This window comes from Babylonia areolata, chromosome 1 (genome assembly GCF_041734735.1).
Source record: "Babylonia areolata isolate BAREFJ2019XMU chromosome 1, ASM4173473v1, whole genome shotgun sequence".
In the NCBI taxonomy this organism is placed as follows: Eukaryota; Metazoa; Mollusca; class Gastropoda; order Neogastropoda; family Buccinidae; genus Babylonia; species Babylonia areolata.
In genome coordinates, this window is record NC_134876.1 from 47248315 (window position 1) to 47263314 (window position 15000).

The 15000-nt window shown below is 40.2% G+C and overlaps 1 protein-coding gene across 8 annotated transcripts in view; it reads right to left on the minus strand.

Annotated features, from left to right (window-relative positions):
• The window catches only part of LOC143283457 (uncharacterized), an 85655-nt gene that overhangs the window by 14629 nt on the left and 56026 nt on the right, over positions 1-15000 (minus strand). For 3 of the 8 annotated variants that reach the window (XM_076589718.1, XM_076589712.1, XM_076589706.1), the window contains exons 2-6: positions 11045-11193; positions 10354-10426; positions 7346-7594; positions 5745-5882; positions 1-165 (exon numbers count right to left, since the gene is read on the minus strand). The exon at positions 1-165 is cut by the window's left edge and continues 102 nt beyond it. In XM_076589718.1, coding sequence (XP_076445833.1) covers positions 1-165; positions 5745-5882; positions 7346-7594; positions 10354-10426; positions 11045-11193 — 774 coding nt within the window. The remainder of the gene's footprint in view (positions 166-5744; positions 5883-7345; positions 7595-10353; positions 10427-11044; positions 11194-15000) is intronic. The other 5 variants (XM_076589700.1, XM_076589725.1, XM_076589732.1 and 2 more) reach the window with 5 other exon arrangements.

A 15000-nucleotide genomic window follows, 5' to 3' on the forward strand; every position in this document is an offset into this window, starting at 1 on the left:
CACGTGCACGGGCTGCATGTAGGAGGACGGGCGGCCGCGGGTGAAGTCCGAGCCGAAGTCCGGCCCTCCCCCGCCCAGTCTGGACAGGGTGACCTTCTTGGGCTTGAACCCGGAGCTGCCGCCGGACACTGGCATGGTGCTGAATGGCTTCCGAGACGGGGGCTGCTATGGGCGAAGTAGAGAGAGAAAAGGGAGAGAAGGGGTGTGAGGTGATTGGGGAGGGGAGGGGGTGGGGGTTAGGGGAGGCGTGGGGGGGGGAGGAAGGGTGGGGGAGGGGAGGAAGAGAGGGTGGGGTGGGGAGATGCATTGGTGGTAGGTTGGGGTGTGGATGGGAGGGAGGGGGGAGGTAGAGGTACAGAAAGAGAAAGAGAGAGAGGGAGGGATAAGTTTTGAATTTTGGAGAAACAAAAGTCTTTCTTTGGTGGTGTGAAAAAAAAGTTTTTCTTTTTCTTTTCTTTATCTTTATCTATGTTTCCCTTTTTCTTTTCTTTTATTGATTGATTCGTTAATTGGTTGATTCATTCATTCATTCATTCACTCATTCATTCATTCATTCATTCATTCATTCATTCTATACATTTCTTTTCTTTTCTCTCAATTTGCTCGTTCTTTCGTTTGTTATTGCATTATTTTCTTTCTTTCTTTCTTCTTTCTTTCTTTCATTATTTTCTTTCTTTCTTCCTTTCTTTCTTTCATTCCCTGCCACCTCCCTCTCCCGTATGCCCTGTCCCTTTTTTTTTTTTTTTTTTTTTTTTGAAAACTTTGGAATTGGAATGATGTATTTCATTAATTCAATCTTTCTTTCTTTCTTTCTTTCTTTCTTTCTTTCTTTCTTTCTTTCTCATATTCAATTTAACGAAGGAACAGATTAGCCGAAAAGGTAGCCCAGTTGTTTTGTGTCTGTCTTTGTCTGTTTCTGTTTGTGTGTCAGTCTGTCTGTCTGTCTGTCTGTCTCTGTCTGTCTGTCTGTCTGTCTCTCTCTCTCTCTCTCTCCTTCTCTCTCATGAGTTCAGAAGTGCTTGCCTTTGTGTATCCATGTGTGTGTGTGTGTGTGTGTGTGTGTGTGTGTGTGTGTGCGTGCGTGCGTGTGTGTGTGTGTGTGTCTGTGTTTGCTTTGCATGTGCGCGTACGCGTGCGCTTGCGCCAAGCATTAATTCCGGCGTTCTATAAAAATTCATGGCCATGGAATTCAGTTGAATATATATGATTCCACATACCACTGTTTATGGCTGCAAATCTCCTCTCTTCTCTCCCATAGACAGATGTGTGGGGGGTTTATTACTTTTTTTTATATACACGTTAGTTTAGCTTAAAACGTTATGTAATATTATACACCGTTCTCTTCCGGGGACTGTTAGCTACATTCCGACTACAGGACAACAATCCCTGCAGCTTAATATTTGTGAGTTTTCCTGTTAGGCGTATTCAGCGAGCAAATCTGTTATTTTCAGTCATATGTGATTTCGCTTAGTAAAAAAAATAAATAATAAAATGGAAAAAAAAGAGTTCGCTGACAAAGGATTATAAAAACATTTAAAAAATATAATGATTAGTAGATTAATAATAATTGCTTGTGATGGCTAGACAAGGAACAATCAGAAACTAGAAATGGCCATATCTCTCATTACCAGGATGGCCATTTCTGTACCTAGACAAAATTTCATATTCTGGTACTGTTAGCTGAATCTTTTTGCGTAGATTTTGAGTCTGACCTTTGATATGATAGTTCAAGAAAGAGAAGTTCTAAATTGTAACGATAGAACTGAAATTGTAATGATGAAACCAAAATTAAAGGAAAAAATATCGCAAAGTACATAAACCAGGACTTTCGCACAGTTCCATAGCAAGTCAGAAAATGTTGCTGCTCTGTCGACGAAAGTCTCTTTTCTGTCCAATTTTCTCTGAAGCTTTCATCAAGTGTAGAGACTGAACTTTTTGTGAATATATTAATAGACTGTTTATCGAAACACCCACATTTCTTTGTAGTTTTGTCAATGTTTTATTTCTACACTGCTGTATTCAACTAGTCTCCAATGACAGATGGGGGATCTTGTCACAGATTACAGAGTTAATTCATTAATGGAGTCGGTACCCGATCGTTTTTTGAGTGATGTGAAGGAAGCTACAAGCTGCAGTAAACCTGTTTCGAGACACGACAGTTTACAGGTTCTCGTAGGTGGTTGGACTACACAGCTACATTAACTGTTTTATGGTGAAATGATATGAAAGGGTGAAACGAGATGAACTCAGCATGCAGTCAGTTTGAAACTAATGGGTGATAAGTAACAATAATGAAAGGCACAGAAGCACTGATGATACATGTGCGAAAATGAACGATAGTGACCGTCTCTGCCAGAAAACGTAAGAGGCGGTGACAAATCTGCAATAGAACAGACAGTTGTTAATCACTCCCGAATCCGATTCATCGTTCGTATGATATCAATGCTCCTGTGTTCCCAGAAACAACAGATAAAAAGCAAGGACAACATCAATACGATTGCACTTATAGTCTGTATTTTATTTACTCTAAGTCATCATGCTCATTCCACAGACAATACGATGCTGTAGAGGAAGTAAATAATAATAATAATAATAATAATAATAATAATATGGGGACCAAAGCATGCAACGTGACATACTGTTCTATTGAACGCAGTGCAGATCCATAGCTGTTTTCAGGGTAAGAAATACAACTGTACTATTGACACAGCTGTCATCACCACTGATTGTAAGTCTTCGTGAACGGAATGGCCACTTGTGAGAAAACACAATGTTGCAGGAACTTAAAACTCCAAATAAAACAACGTGAGATTAATAGGAATATACAGTAGGCTATGGACAGGAAAGGGAAACAATTCATTAGGTCTAAGTGCTCTGTCTTGCAAAAATGAATAAATAAACAAATGAAGAATAATTTCTGATCTGAAAGAAAAGCGTTACGCTGAAATAAAAAGGTTAACTTGCTGGAAAAAAAGAAGAAGTAAGCACATATGATGCAACCATGGTGAATCAGACTGGGATAAAACCAAACAAAAAAGAGCTCGAATCAGTCCGTGCATATAATTCGTTTGTTAAGAAAATATGGCAGGAATTAAGTAGCAAAGCAGAAAGAGTAATAGATTAAGAAAATGAATTAATTCACAAATACAAAAATGAATTAATAAATAAATAAAATTACTGAATAAACTAATAGAAAAATAAATAGATAAATAAGAAAACAAAAATAGAGGAAATAAATGAGCAAATAAATCAATGATTATGGTAAAATAAGGAAAAACAAATAACTGAACAAATAAACAGGAAAACAAATAAACAAACAAGTAACTGAATACGGTGCAATGAGTCAAAATCAAACTGGCACACGATACCAAACAATAATTCTGATAATTGTATTACCAAAATCAAAATAAAGAAGCACATTTCCCAACACCCTGCCATCATTTGTAGCCGCCAAGCTGGCTGAACAGACTGGGATTTCGGTAAAATATTACTGGAACATGTTTTGCAGGAGATCAGTGGCAAAATCATATCCACTATCAGCTTACCTTTCACCAATCCACAATTCATCTCTTAATAAGAATGGGTTTTTTTTCTATACTTCCTTCATTTATTTGGCGTTTGATGTTTATTTTGTATTTGAACATTCAGTTCCATCGGAGTATGAGCGTGTAGGAAACGAAAACATGTGATTCGTTAACGTTGAACGCAAGCTTGTCAATGCACGCGCGCGCGCACATACGTAAGCATGGAAGTAAAGTGACTTTGCGTGGAAGCGGAGTGTGTGTGTGTGTGTGTGTGTGTGTGTGTGTGACATTCTGAATATAATACGTGAAAACAAACGATAAGACACTAATTTCTAGCTACGTAGGATTAGTTCAAACCGTTATGCAAAAGTACATACTTCAAGAAGAAAGGCATAGACAGACATTTTCAGAGAGAGAGAGAGAGAGAGAGCAGTTTGGTCCACAATTACTTGTTCGACGACACTAAATCAAAAGCCTTTTTGAAATAAATATAAACAAAACAGCTTTTGCTTTTTCATACTATATAAGTCAATTAACGGTTTTACAGAAAGTCATGGTTTGGACTTAAATGCATATGCCAAAAACCAGAAGAATTTTCAGACAATAAGGTATCAGATTCAAGAGACTTGGTTAAGAACTATTGTTGATATATATTTCCCAATACAGCTAAATACCTTTGTAATTCTCACAGTCTGATTGAATATTGCTTTCATCAAATTTGTTTTCACATGGCGGTGTGATTTGCAATAGAATTATCTAAGACTCTGCTGAACTATCCGCAGTACACAGGTGCAAGTAAAGGTACATTAAACCAAACAATGGGACAAATAGACAGACAGGAAGATAGATAGATAGACAAAGGTAACAAGGAAAGAAGTAAAGAAAGAAAGAAAAAGTCAACATTCAGTAGATAGCCTTAATCTAGAAGGAGAAAAGTCAGATTAGTTTCCGCATACTGAATGTCTTTGGTATTAACTGATCTTTCTCTATCTACCTTGACAACATGCCGGTACATTTTTACACCAAACATACAGATACAATATACCATTAATGCATGCACACAAAATCGTGCAAAATAGCAAGCTATAAAGCACCAAAGCATTACACAGTCTGTTCGCTGAGAAAGAAAGAAGAAAGATTAAGAGGGGAAGTGGAGGAAGAGAAAGAGAGATAGACAGAGTGAGAAAGAGAGAGACAGAGAGAGGGGGAGAGAGAAGCCACAAAGAGGAAAAAGAAGATAAACATGTATTGGTTTTAAATAGAGTAATGTGTAATGAAAGGAAACGTTAGTATACATCGATTTGACTGTACAAAGAGGAAAAATAAGATAAATATGTATTGGTTTTAAATAGAGTAATGTGTAATGAAAGCAAACGTTAGTATACATCGATCTGGCTGTATATAAGACACAAGTATTTCGCTATATGTGAAAAACAAAGAAGAAAAAGAAATAGAAATCAACTAAACCAGAAAGAGTCGTGTATTTGATTTGTTTTGATATCACAGTAATTTTGCTTCTGATGATTTTTTTTAACTTGGAGGTGTGGGGAGGTGGATTCTAATTAGTCAGTTATTCCCATGTTTCACTTTAACACAAGACCATATAACAAACCTAGATAACATTAAGAACTGAGATCCATTTTTGTATTTTCGTTATGCTTACCAACTTTTGGAAACTGCTAAAATAAACGAAAACATTTTCTTCATCTCCAAATTGTTATAGGACTGTATTGTTTTCAAATGGTATCAGTTTGAGTTTCATTGAAGTTACAGTCATCCTTTCGCTTGAGCACTCTGTTTTCAGATGATTTCTTTTTCTTTTCTTTTCTTTTTTCCTTTTAAAAAAATAATAATCTGTGTCTGTCCTGAGCAGTCCGAGGTCGGCTCGATGTACACTGACAAACTGACGTGAATTATTCGTGATCTTACAGCAGTCACTACTCTGAGATGTCTCTTTCCCTCCTCTTCTTGAAACAATTTCCGATCATGATCATAAAGGATCATATTTCACTTTTGTTTCTTTTCTTTTCTTTCAGTGCAAATTTCAACGACGCATCTTTCGCTTTTTTTCAGGTACTGAACACCAAAAACAAATCAAGAAAACTGAAGCGAAGAAAACGAAAGAAGGAGGTCTAGCTAACAGGATACAAACTCATCGAAATAAAATACACAGTAATAAAACGAAAACGACAACACTAGAGGTACAGCAGTTCTTTCTACCGACGATTGTCGACCACGAGTCCTCGGTAGGGTACAGTAGTCTGCTCCAAAATCAAAGTTCCCTCCCCCTAAATGGGAAAGGCCGTAGTCACGGGTCGGGCTACCTCCAGCGTATTGCGAGTAGTTGTGTGTCTGACTCTGTGGGAAACGACAGAGGGCACAAAACACGACCTTGTCTAATGCGTACAAAGATTCAAACGTACTTCATTTATGGTATTATATGTGCTGCAAAACGTCTGGATCAACTTAAAGAAGAAATAAACACGTTCTTACTCAGACTGACCTCCGTTGAAAGTCTGCCAATTCCAAAACGCAAACATCAAAGGCTCTACTAATGTCTACACTTGTTCATTTCGTTTCAAACACTTTTAACTATTGTCCACATTCTATTAACTATTACAATCGCAAACTACTTTTCCAAATATTGTTTTTATTGATTTTTTATTTACATTATCCTCCTATATGAATTACTAATTTTGATAAAGTCAAACAGTGTCTGTATGAAAAAAAAACTATGTCTGACATTTTACATTATCCGATTACGGCTTTATGAAAATATGCATGACAACAAACAATCTCTATGAGCTGTATGAAAATAGAAGTATAAACCAAATATCTGGGATTCTTCTAAAAAGAAGCTGGCAATTAATGATTCTTTAGCAACAAAGAAAAAAATAAGCAAATACTATATATAAAAAAATATAATCATAAGAAAGAGGAAGACAGAAAGATGACGATGAGGCTCATTTTTTCCCCTCCAGTTCCGACCCACCCCCAATCATGGGACTCATTGTGTTGGAAATGCTGTCAAAGAAGAATTGTCTGACTAATCTGCATGACAGAAACGTCATAATTTTCATACCCATCCGAAATCGTTAAACTAAATGAGGGAGCTGAAAATAAGCGTGCGTACGTGATTTTGATTCAGTAAGAGTGTCTGTTTCTCGATATGTATGCGCGTGTATGTGTGTATGTGTGGATGGGGTGTGTGTGTGTTGGGGGCTGTGGGGGGGGGGAGTGGGAGGTGTACATTTTGTAGACTGTCTAAAAATGGAAATTAAGACTGTAACACCATTAAACCCAAGAACATACAAACAGTTCAGCTGAAGATGGATCACTCTTTGTATTTTTCCGTTGCCTGTATCTCGCAAACTGGACACCATGTTGTTTTGGCTTCTACCACTGTAACTAATGTGTTTCAGTGAAAAATCTACCATCTTGCCACACACGAACCTGTAAGGAACTACAAATCGTACTCCCAAACAGACAACATAAAACCACACATACATGAGATACTCACAACACCGGCGTAGTAACCTTTGCAGCGAGAAAAGCCAGCTTCTGTTATTAAGTCAGCAAAAATACGGCAGCAAGTACAAAACAACCACACACCCACAAGAAATTCTATTCACGGTCTGGAAAACAGGAAAATCTCAGCCAAACACAACACTAACAACACTGACACAGGATACCCGCTGCTAAGGAAAGCAAAAACAACAACAACAAAAAATACAAGGTGGCAAAAAGGTGACACGACACGACATTCATACAACATGGTTAGGGGGGGGGGGGATAAAAAGCAGTTGAAAATGGACGGCTACCGAGTGTCTTCTCCTGGGTACGGTCCCATAATGTGACCCATAGTCCACGCCGAAATCTGGAGCGCCTCCACCAATCTGGGACAGCTTGCTCACCCTCTTGGGCGCGCTTTGCTGCTGAGTCCATGGAGGAGGGGGTATCGGGGAGGAGGGGGAGTACTGTTGGATGAAATCGGGATTGAAGCAAGGGTTGGCATTGAGTCGGAGTCTCCCATCGCCTGACGCTGGCATGGTAGAGGGAACTGGGCTCAGCTGAAACAGTTAGGGAACAGTGCACACAGGCAGGTGAGTAGTCAGAGGAGGAGAGGGGTTGGTGGGGTGAGGGGTGGGGATGGGGGGGGGGTCCAGGTATGAACAGGGAGGAGAGGCGTGTGATTCGTTCGTTCCCAAATCGATTATAGTCTTTCTCTGCCGGCGTTGCTTTACTGCTTTCCAAGTCTTTAGGTCAGAAAGCTGCAACGTTCAAGCCATTATTATCAATTAAAGAAGCGGTTTTTTTTTTAAATGTCCATGATATCAACAGTCTTTTTGTCTATGGAATGAAAAATGATGATCACGTAGGACGAACCGAGATGAGTCAATAAACGTGGTGGGGTTTGAATCAGCTCGCAGAGTTGTGCAACGGGTTAAGATGAGAATGAGCATGATGTGAACATGATAACTGCGCCAGGTGGTAGTTGTAATGGTCAGACGCTCGCAGACGTGAATGAAAATGATCCACAGTACCAATGGCCACAGAATGAGGTGACAATGATGTGCATTTAAATTCTATAACAATGACTTGTGATAAGGGCGATACTAAATTAACCCACTAACCGTGTCACCGACATCACAGACTGCGGGATCTTATTGGAAGCGACGGCTGATGATGTTGCGAAGCTCTGAACAGTTAAGAAACTTCATATTCCTGAGATCGCTTTTTCGGTGTGTAGTCTATCCACGTTCTTTTCTCCTTTTTTTCTTTTTTTTTTTTTTTCTTTTTTTTTCTTTTGTTTGTTTGTTTTTTAGGTGTTTTTTGTTGTTGTTATTGTTGTTTTAATCTAATGCAACTGACTTGGTGCCATGACATATAGGCAAACACAGATTACATTAAACTGGCGTTATTTACACCAGTGATGGTAACTGACATTCACATTTTTATCTTCAGGCACTTTGTTTACAAAATACCCAGGGTCATTGTTGCTTCCCATTGACTGAAACGATTTAGATATACATGTGTAGAAATAACCATTTCATAACTCGATTTTTATTCTCTTATGAGCAATATCTCATGATACGGTAAAATGGAGAAAATAAATGAGAAAGAAATGAAGAAATAATACTTAAAAACTTCTGCAAACATCTGATGACACAAGCTTTACTCCGTTAACCAGATTATGTCAAAATCGGAAAATCCTGGGAGAAAAAAGCAAGAACAATAACAGAAAAGGATGACACTTTGGGGCAAAACTAGCAGCAATATTTGATCTGAGTGAATTCGAAAAGCTTGGCAAAACTGGAGAGCTGCTGTTGGCTACATAGACAGACAGGAAAAAGGGGGAAGGGAATTAACCCACATGTAACAGCTTGTAAAGAAACTGACGGCGCACAAAACATCAAGGAGGCATTGCTTTGCATGAATCAGTCCATATATGCTGCACCATTCTGCTATGCCAGTGAGAAAGAAATAAAGGTTAAAAAAAAAAAAAAGAATTTTAACATGGGTCTGGCTTTCGCACAAACCCCATGGTCTGCCCTTACAATTGCCACGTCTTCGTGGGAATGTTGCTTTGGTTAGGCCTTTGTGAGCGTAACTAAAGCGTTCTCCCCGCAAATATTATACGTGTGAAATATATTGTACTATCCTGTGGTATTTGTGTGTGTGTGTGTGTGTGTGTGTGTGTTTTGTTTTTCGTGAATATTTAGCAATGATATTAGATATATCCCCAACCAACAGTTTTTCTCTTCTTTTCTTTGACACGTTTTTTCGGGTTTTTTTTGTTTTGTTTTTGTTTTTGTTTGTTTGTTTTTTGTCAAAGGCCACAAAAGCCGAAGAATTAACATCTCCCTTGTTCATTGATCATACCGACTTTAGACAAAAGATAAAAATCAAGAAATAAAACAAGTGATTTATACATTTATCTATGATTTTATTTATTTATTCACAATTTCATGGCTAGTATTTCTTATGTATTTAGCTATCTATTATTTATCTATCAACCACCTACAAACCTATAAATCCATTTGTTGTTCTATTTGCTTGTTTGTATATATATATATATATATAGATAGATAGATAGATAGATAGATATATCTGTCAATATATCTGTCCTAGTTATTGGAAACATCTATTTATTTCCTTGCTTATTTCTATATTCATATCCAATACAGAGTATTCATAAACTACATGGAATAAATCTGCAGTGATAAAATTATGTTGATGCAGCCAAATAATACAATCAGTCCCAGACTCTCTCTCTCTCTCTCTCTCTATCTATCTCTCTCTCTCTCTCTCTCTCTCTCTCTCTCTCTCTCTCTTTCTCTCTCATATCAACAACATGCTTATGACTTGTACAGTAATGTATTGGGTGGTGTAGACCCTGTTCAGGGCAGGGACTGGATGTTAGAAAGCACACCGAAGCTTATCTAATATCCTAGGAAATAGGTGCCAGATACACATACATATATGGAGAGAGAGAGAGAGAGAGAGAGAGAGAGAGAGAGAGAGAGAGAGAGATCTGCGTTTCTTTCACTCTCTCAAGATCTGTATCTCTAAAAAATAAAATAAAATAAAAAGACACTTCTCTTTCTCTCTCTCTTTGCACATCCATCCCATCCTCAATCTCTAGCTCACCCGAACTCTAGTCACCCACCACCCTTTTACTTGTTCATTGTCACACCAGCTAAAAAAAACTGAAAAAATAAAATACCCTAGCTCAGTATGAGAGCAAAGACCAACAGCAAGGACAACGCTGACGAAGAAAGCGAAACCAGAAGCGGAAGCGGAAGCGAAAGCGACGCATGCGCCGTACCTGCAGAGACTGTGCTCTTGTTCGCTGTGCGGCTGGAACGAAGGTGGCTGTAGACACTCGACCTGGTACCGGCCTGTCCACGTAAAGAAAAGCCATCACTGTAGCAGTAGTACTAGTACTAGTACTAGTAACAGTAGTGGTATCAGCAGAAGCTAATGAAGTAGCATTATTTCTTTATAACACACACACACACACACACACACACACACACACACACACACACACACACACACAAACGCAAACACATAGACACACACACACCTTCCTTCCTTCTATCCTTCCTCCCCCCCCTCCCTCCCTCCCTTCTCCCTCCCCCTCCCTCCCTTCCTCCCTCCCTCCTTCCCCCTCCCTCCCTCCCTTCCTTTCTCCATCCCTCCATCTCTCCCTCCATCCCTTCCTTCCTCCCTCCCTCCCTCCCTTCCTTCCTCCATCCCCACCCTTCCCTTCCTTCCATTCCATCCCTTCCTTCCCACCCTTCCTTCCATTCCATCCATCCATCACTCCCTCCCTTCCATCCCTCCCTCCCTTCCATCCCTCCCTTCCATCCATCCATCCCTCCCTCTCACCCTTCCTTCCTTCCTCCCTCCCTCCCTCCCTCCCTCTATCCCTTCATTCCTTCCTCTCTCCCTCCCTTCCTCCCTCTCCCCTCTCTCCCTGCCTCCCTCCCTCCCTCCCTCCCTCCCACACTGACCTGTAGATAACGATGTCGATGTGCGGACCTCCTCGCTTGGCGATCTCCTGGGCCTGTTGATGGGTTAGCTCTCTGCCTGGCCTGCCCGCGAAGCTCAGGATCTGGTCACCTCTCTGCAGCTCGCCCTCCGCCGGACTGTTGGAAAACACCTGCACGGCAGCCAGCCAGTCAGCCAATCAGTCAATTAGTCAATCAGTCAATCAGCCAATCGGTCAGTCAGTTTACCACCCCATGAATTAAAACAGCACAAGCATCGTCGGTAAATAAAACCACCTGTTGCATTCAAATCATATCCCCAACCAATTCAAGAATAAACAACAGGCAGCAACGGCGATCTAGAAATCAACTGTTGCATTCGAATCATATCCAACAACACTAGCGATATCGATCAAGAATAAACAACACCAGCAACATCGATCAGTAATGCGAATCGTTGCATTTAAATCATATCCAACCAATCCAAGAATAAACAACACTAGCGATATCGATCAAGAATAAACAACACTGGCAACGTCGATCAGTAAAGCATTTGAATCCGACCTAATCAATCCATGACTAAACAGCACCTGCAACTCGATCAATGTTGATGTTAATGTTAACTCGATGTTAATTTCTCTCTTTGGAGATGGTGGAGTTTTACTTAACACCTGCAGTCAAGTCACAGACAGTCAATCAATCAATCAATCAACCATTGAATAAACACCTGCAACTCTATCTATAAAAACACCTGTATTCAATCACAGCCACCTTAACCAACCAGAGGAAGTTGACAGAATGGTTAAAACGTTCATCTGCCAATACAGAGTCCGCACAGGTCTGGGTTCGAATCCCGCTCTCGCCTTTTCTCACAAATTTGACTGGAAAATCAAACTGAGCGTCTGGTCATTCGGATGAAACGATAAACCGAGGACCCGTGTGCAGCACGCACTTGGCGCACTGAAAAGAACCCGTGGCAATGAGAGTATTGGCAAAATTCTGTTGAAGAAATCCACTCTGATAGGTACACAAATATATATATATATATATATATATATATATATATATATATATATATATATATATATATATATATGCATGCGCTCAATGCATGACTAAGCACGTTGGGTAATGCTCCTGATCAGGCATCTACCAAGCAGGTGTGGTGCAGCGTGTATGGATTTGTCCGTGCCGTGAGAAACTGAAACTGAAACAACTAGCCAGCTAATGAACCCATGAATACACCACAGCATCTCTGCAACCCGTTGAATAAAAACACTTGCGTTCAATTAATCAGTATATTTCACAGCAGATCGTGTGACATCTCGAGAACACATGGACAGGCGTTTCTGACACTGGAAGTAACCGACATGGGGATATGGATGAATAAGACAGGTTTTGGAAGTGGGGCTTAGATAGTCTGGATCCAGTTCTTTTTTCTTTTTTTTCCTGTTTTTTTCTTTTTGTTCGTTTGCTTCTGTAGTTCAGCATTTGATAATAGGAAAGGGGAGAGGTCTACATCTCAAGTAAGGCATAAACACAATTCTTTTGGACGACAAACGAGCAAAATTAGAATAGTATTCGGCGCTAGTGGGTGTGTGTTAATGCTTTCCTGTGTAGTTCCCAATGAGGATTCTTTGTTTATCTGTACGTCTGTTTATTTATTTGGAACGGCGGAATAAGCTGAGAAGAGAGAAATAAATAGTGCGATAGAAATAAGCACAGACAAAGGGGATATAAACAGCAGAATGAAATTGGCAAGCAGAAGAGCAGAATCACACAATGCAACAGTGTTCTAGACTGCAAATCGTTGCATGTTTCCCAGACAAGCTAATGTGTCCTTATCTTATAATGTTCTAACAAAGAATGAGACAATTTATTGCGTATGTATGTGTGTTTTGTTTTTGTTTTTGTTTTGGGGGTTTGTTTTTGTTGGGGTTTTTTTTTTGGGGGGGGGGGGTTGTTTGTGTGTTTGGTTTTTTTTGGTTTTTTTGGTTTGGGGCGGGGTTTGTTTTTTTGTTGTTTGTTTTTTTTACTCTTGTTTCTGGATTAATCTTTAAAAATCAGTGACACTGGGCTGTATTTTGCTTGGCCTGATAATACTGGAAAGACAGACAGATTTCAGACAGACAGTTACAGGCCAGGCACACACACAGAGACAGAAAGAGAGGGGGTGCACCCCTTGGGAAGAAAAAGAAGAAGAAGAAGAAGAGAGAGAGATGGAGGGAGGGAAGGGGGTGGGGGTAAGGGGCAATCAAACAAGATGAAAATAAGAAAAGAGAGGAGGGACACACACACACACACACACACACACACACACACACACACACACACACACACACACACACACACACACACACACACACACACACACACACACACACACACACACACACACACACGTCAAGAAATAGAGACAGGGACAGAAACAGAGAGAAATACAGACCGATAGACAGGAGGCAGAATGAAAGAAGAAAAAAACCCAAAACAAACACCAACAAACGGATACACACATCAGCCGCTAAAACCCACGCACACCTTTCAAGTAAACGATATGCAGCACTCGGCACTGTGATTGTGCACGCTGCTTTATCTCTTCTGTCTGTTTGTCTGTCTGTCTGTCCGTCTGAGTGTGTGTGTGTGTGTGTGTGTGTGTGTGTGTGTGTGTGTGTGTGTGTGTGTGTGTGTGTGTGTGTGTGTGTACTTGTGTGTGTGTGTGTGAGAGAGAGAGAGAGAGAGAGAGAGAGAGAATGTGTGTGTGTGTCTGTCTGTCTGTCTCTGTCTCTCTCTCGCTCGCTCTTTTGGTCTGTCTCTTCGTCTCTCCGTCTCTCTCTCTCTCTCTCTCTCTCTCTCTCTCTCTCTCTCTCTCTCTCTCTCTCCATACCAAAACATGTATGTCTTTTAAGAATATAATGATAAGACTGACCACGTTATACATCGTTATAGGGCCAACTCATCAAAATAGTTCTTACTATGAAGACTGGCTTATTGTTTCAATTGCAAAGTTCTACTTTTTCCAACTGACATTGTCCATTTTATAAATTCTTAACCTGAAAGCAAACAGCTTTCTTAAATTTGATGTCAGACATCAACCTTCAGAAATTATCTGTTTTGGGATCAAGAAAGAGTTGGGAAATCAATTCGTATCGTAAGTTATTATTACAATAATAAGGACATTCCATTATGAAATGAAACTCAGCTCCAATCTCTGACAAATTATATTTAGAGCAGAATCTTTCATCAACGGGATACACACGTCAACGGCTGAAACAAAACAAAAACCAAAAACAAAAACCCTGCACACCTTTCCAGCACACGAGAAGCGGCACACGGCACGGCGAACAGAACATAGGCCTTGCCGTATGGTGTGTACAACAGCAACATGATTGTGCACCACTGCTTATCTCTTCTGTCTCTCTGTCTGTCGGTCGGTGTGTATGTCTCAGTTCTGGAGGAAAGAACAAGTTGATTATTTTCTTGGCAACCCGGCGCAACGGCTCAGCCAAGAAGGTTGTTTCTCAAGAAAAACGTGGGCGTTAGTGTGTTCCTGGTAATGCCAGAAGATGCGTGTCAGCAGTGGAGAGAGAGAGAGAGAGAGAGAGAGAGAGAGAGAGAGAGATTCACAAATTATATAACTTTTAATGTATGGGCATCCAGCCTGTAAAACGTATGTACAGGCTAACAAGTGGTTTGTAAAGAGAGACAAAGACAGACAGATAGACAGAATAAGAGAGATGAGAGGGGGCGGAACAGATAAAGCAGAACTATGAGGCAATTAAGAATTTTGTGTATTTACTTGTTTGTGTCTAAATGTTTGGGGTGGGGGCATGGAGGGTGGGGGGGGGGCAATGAGATGGGGAGTGTGTGTGTGTGTGTGTGTGTGTGTGTGTGTGTGTGTGTGTGTGTGTGTGTGTGTGTGTGTGTGTGAAGTGAAGTCAAAATTGTCTTAATTGATGTTAAAACATAAACCTATCACAGCG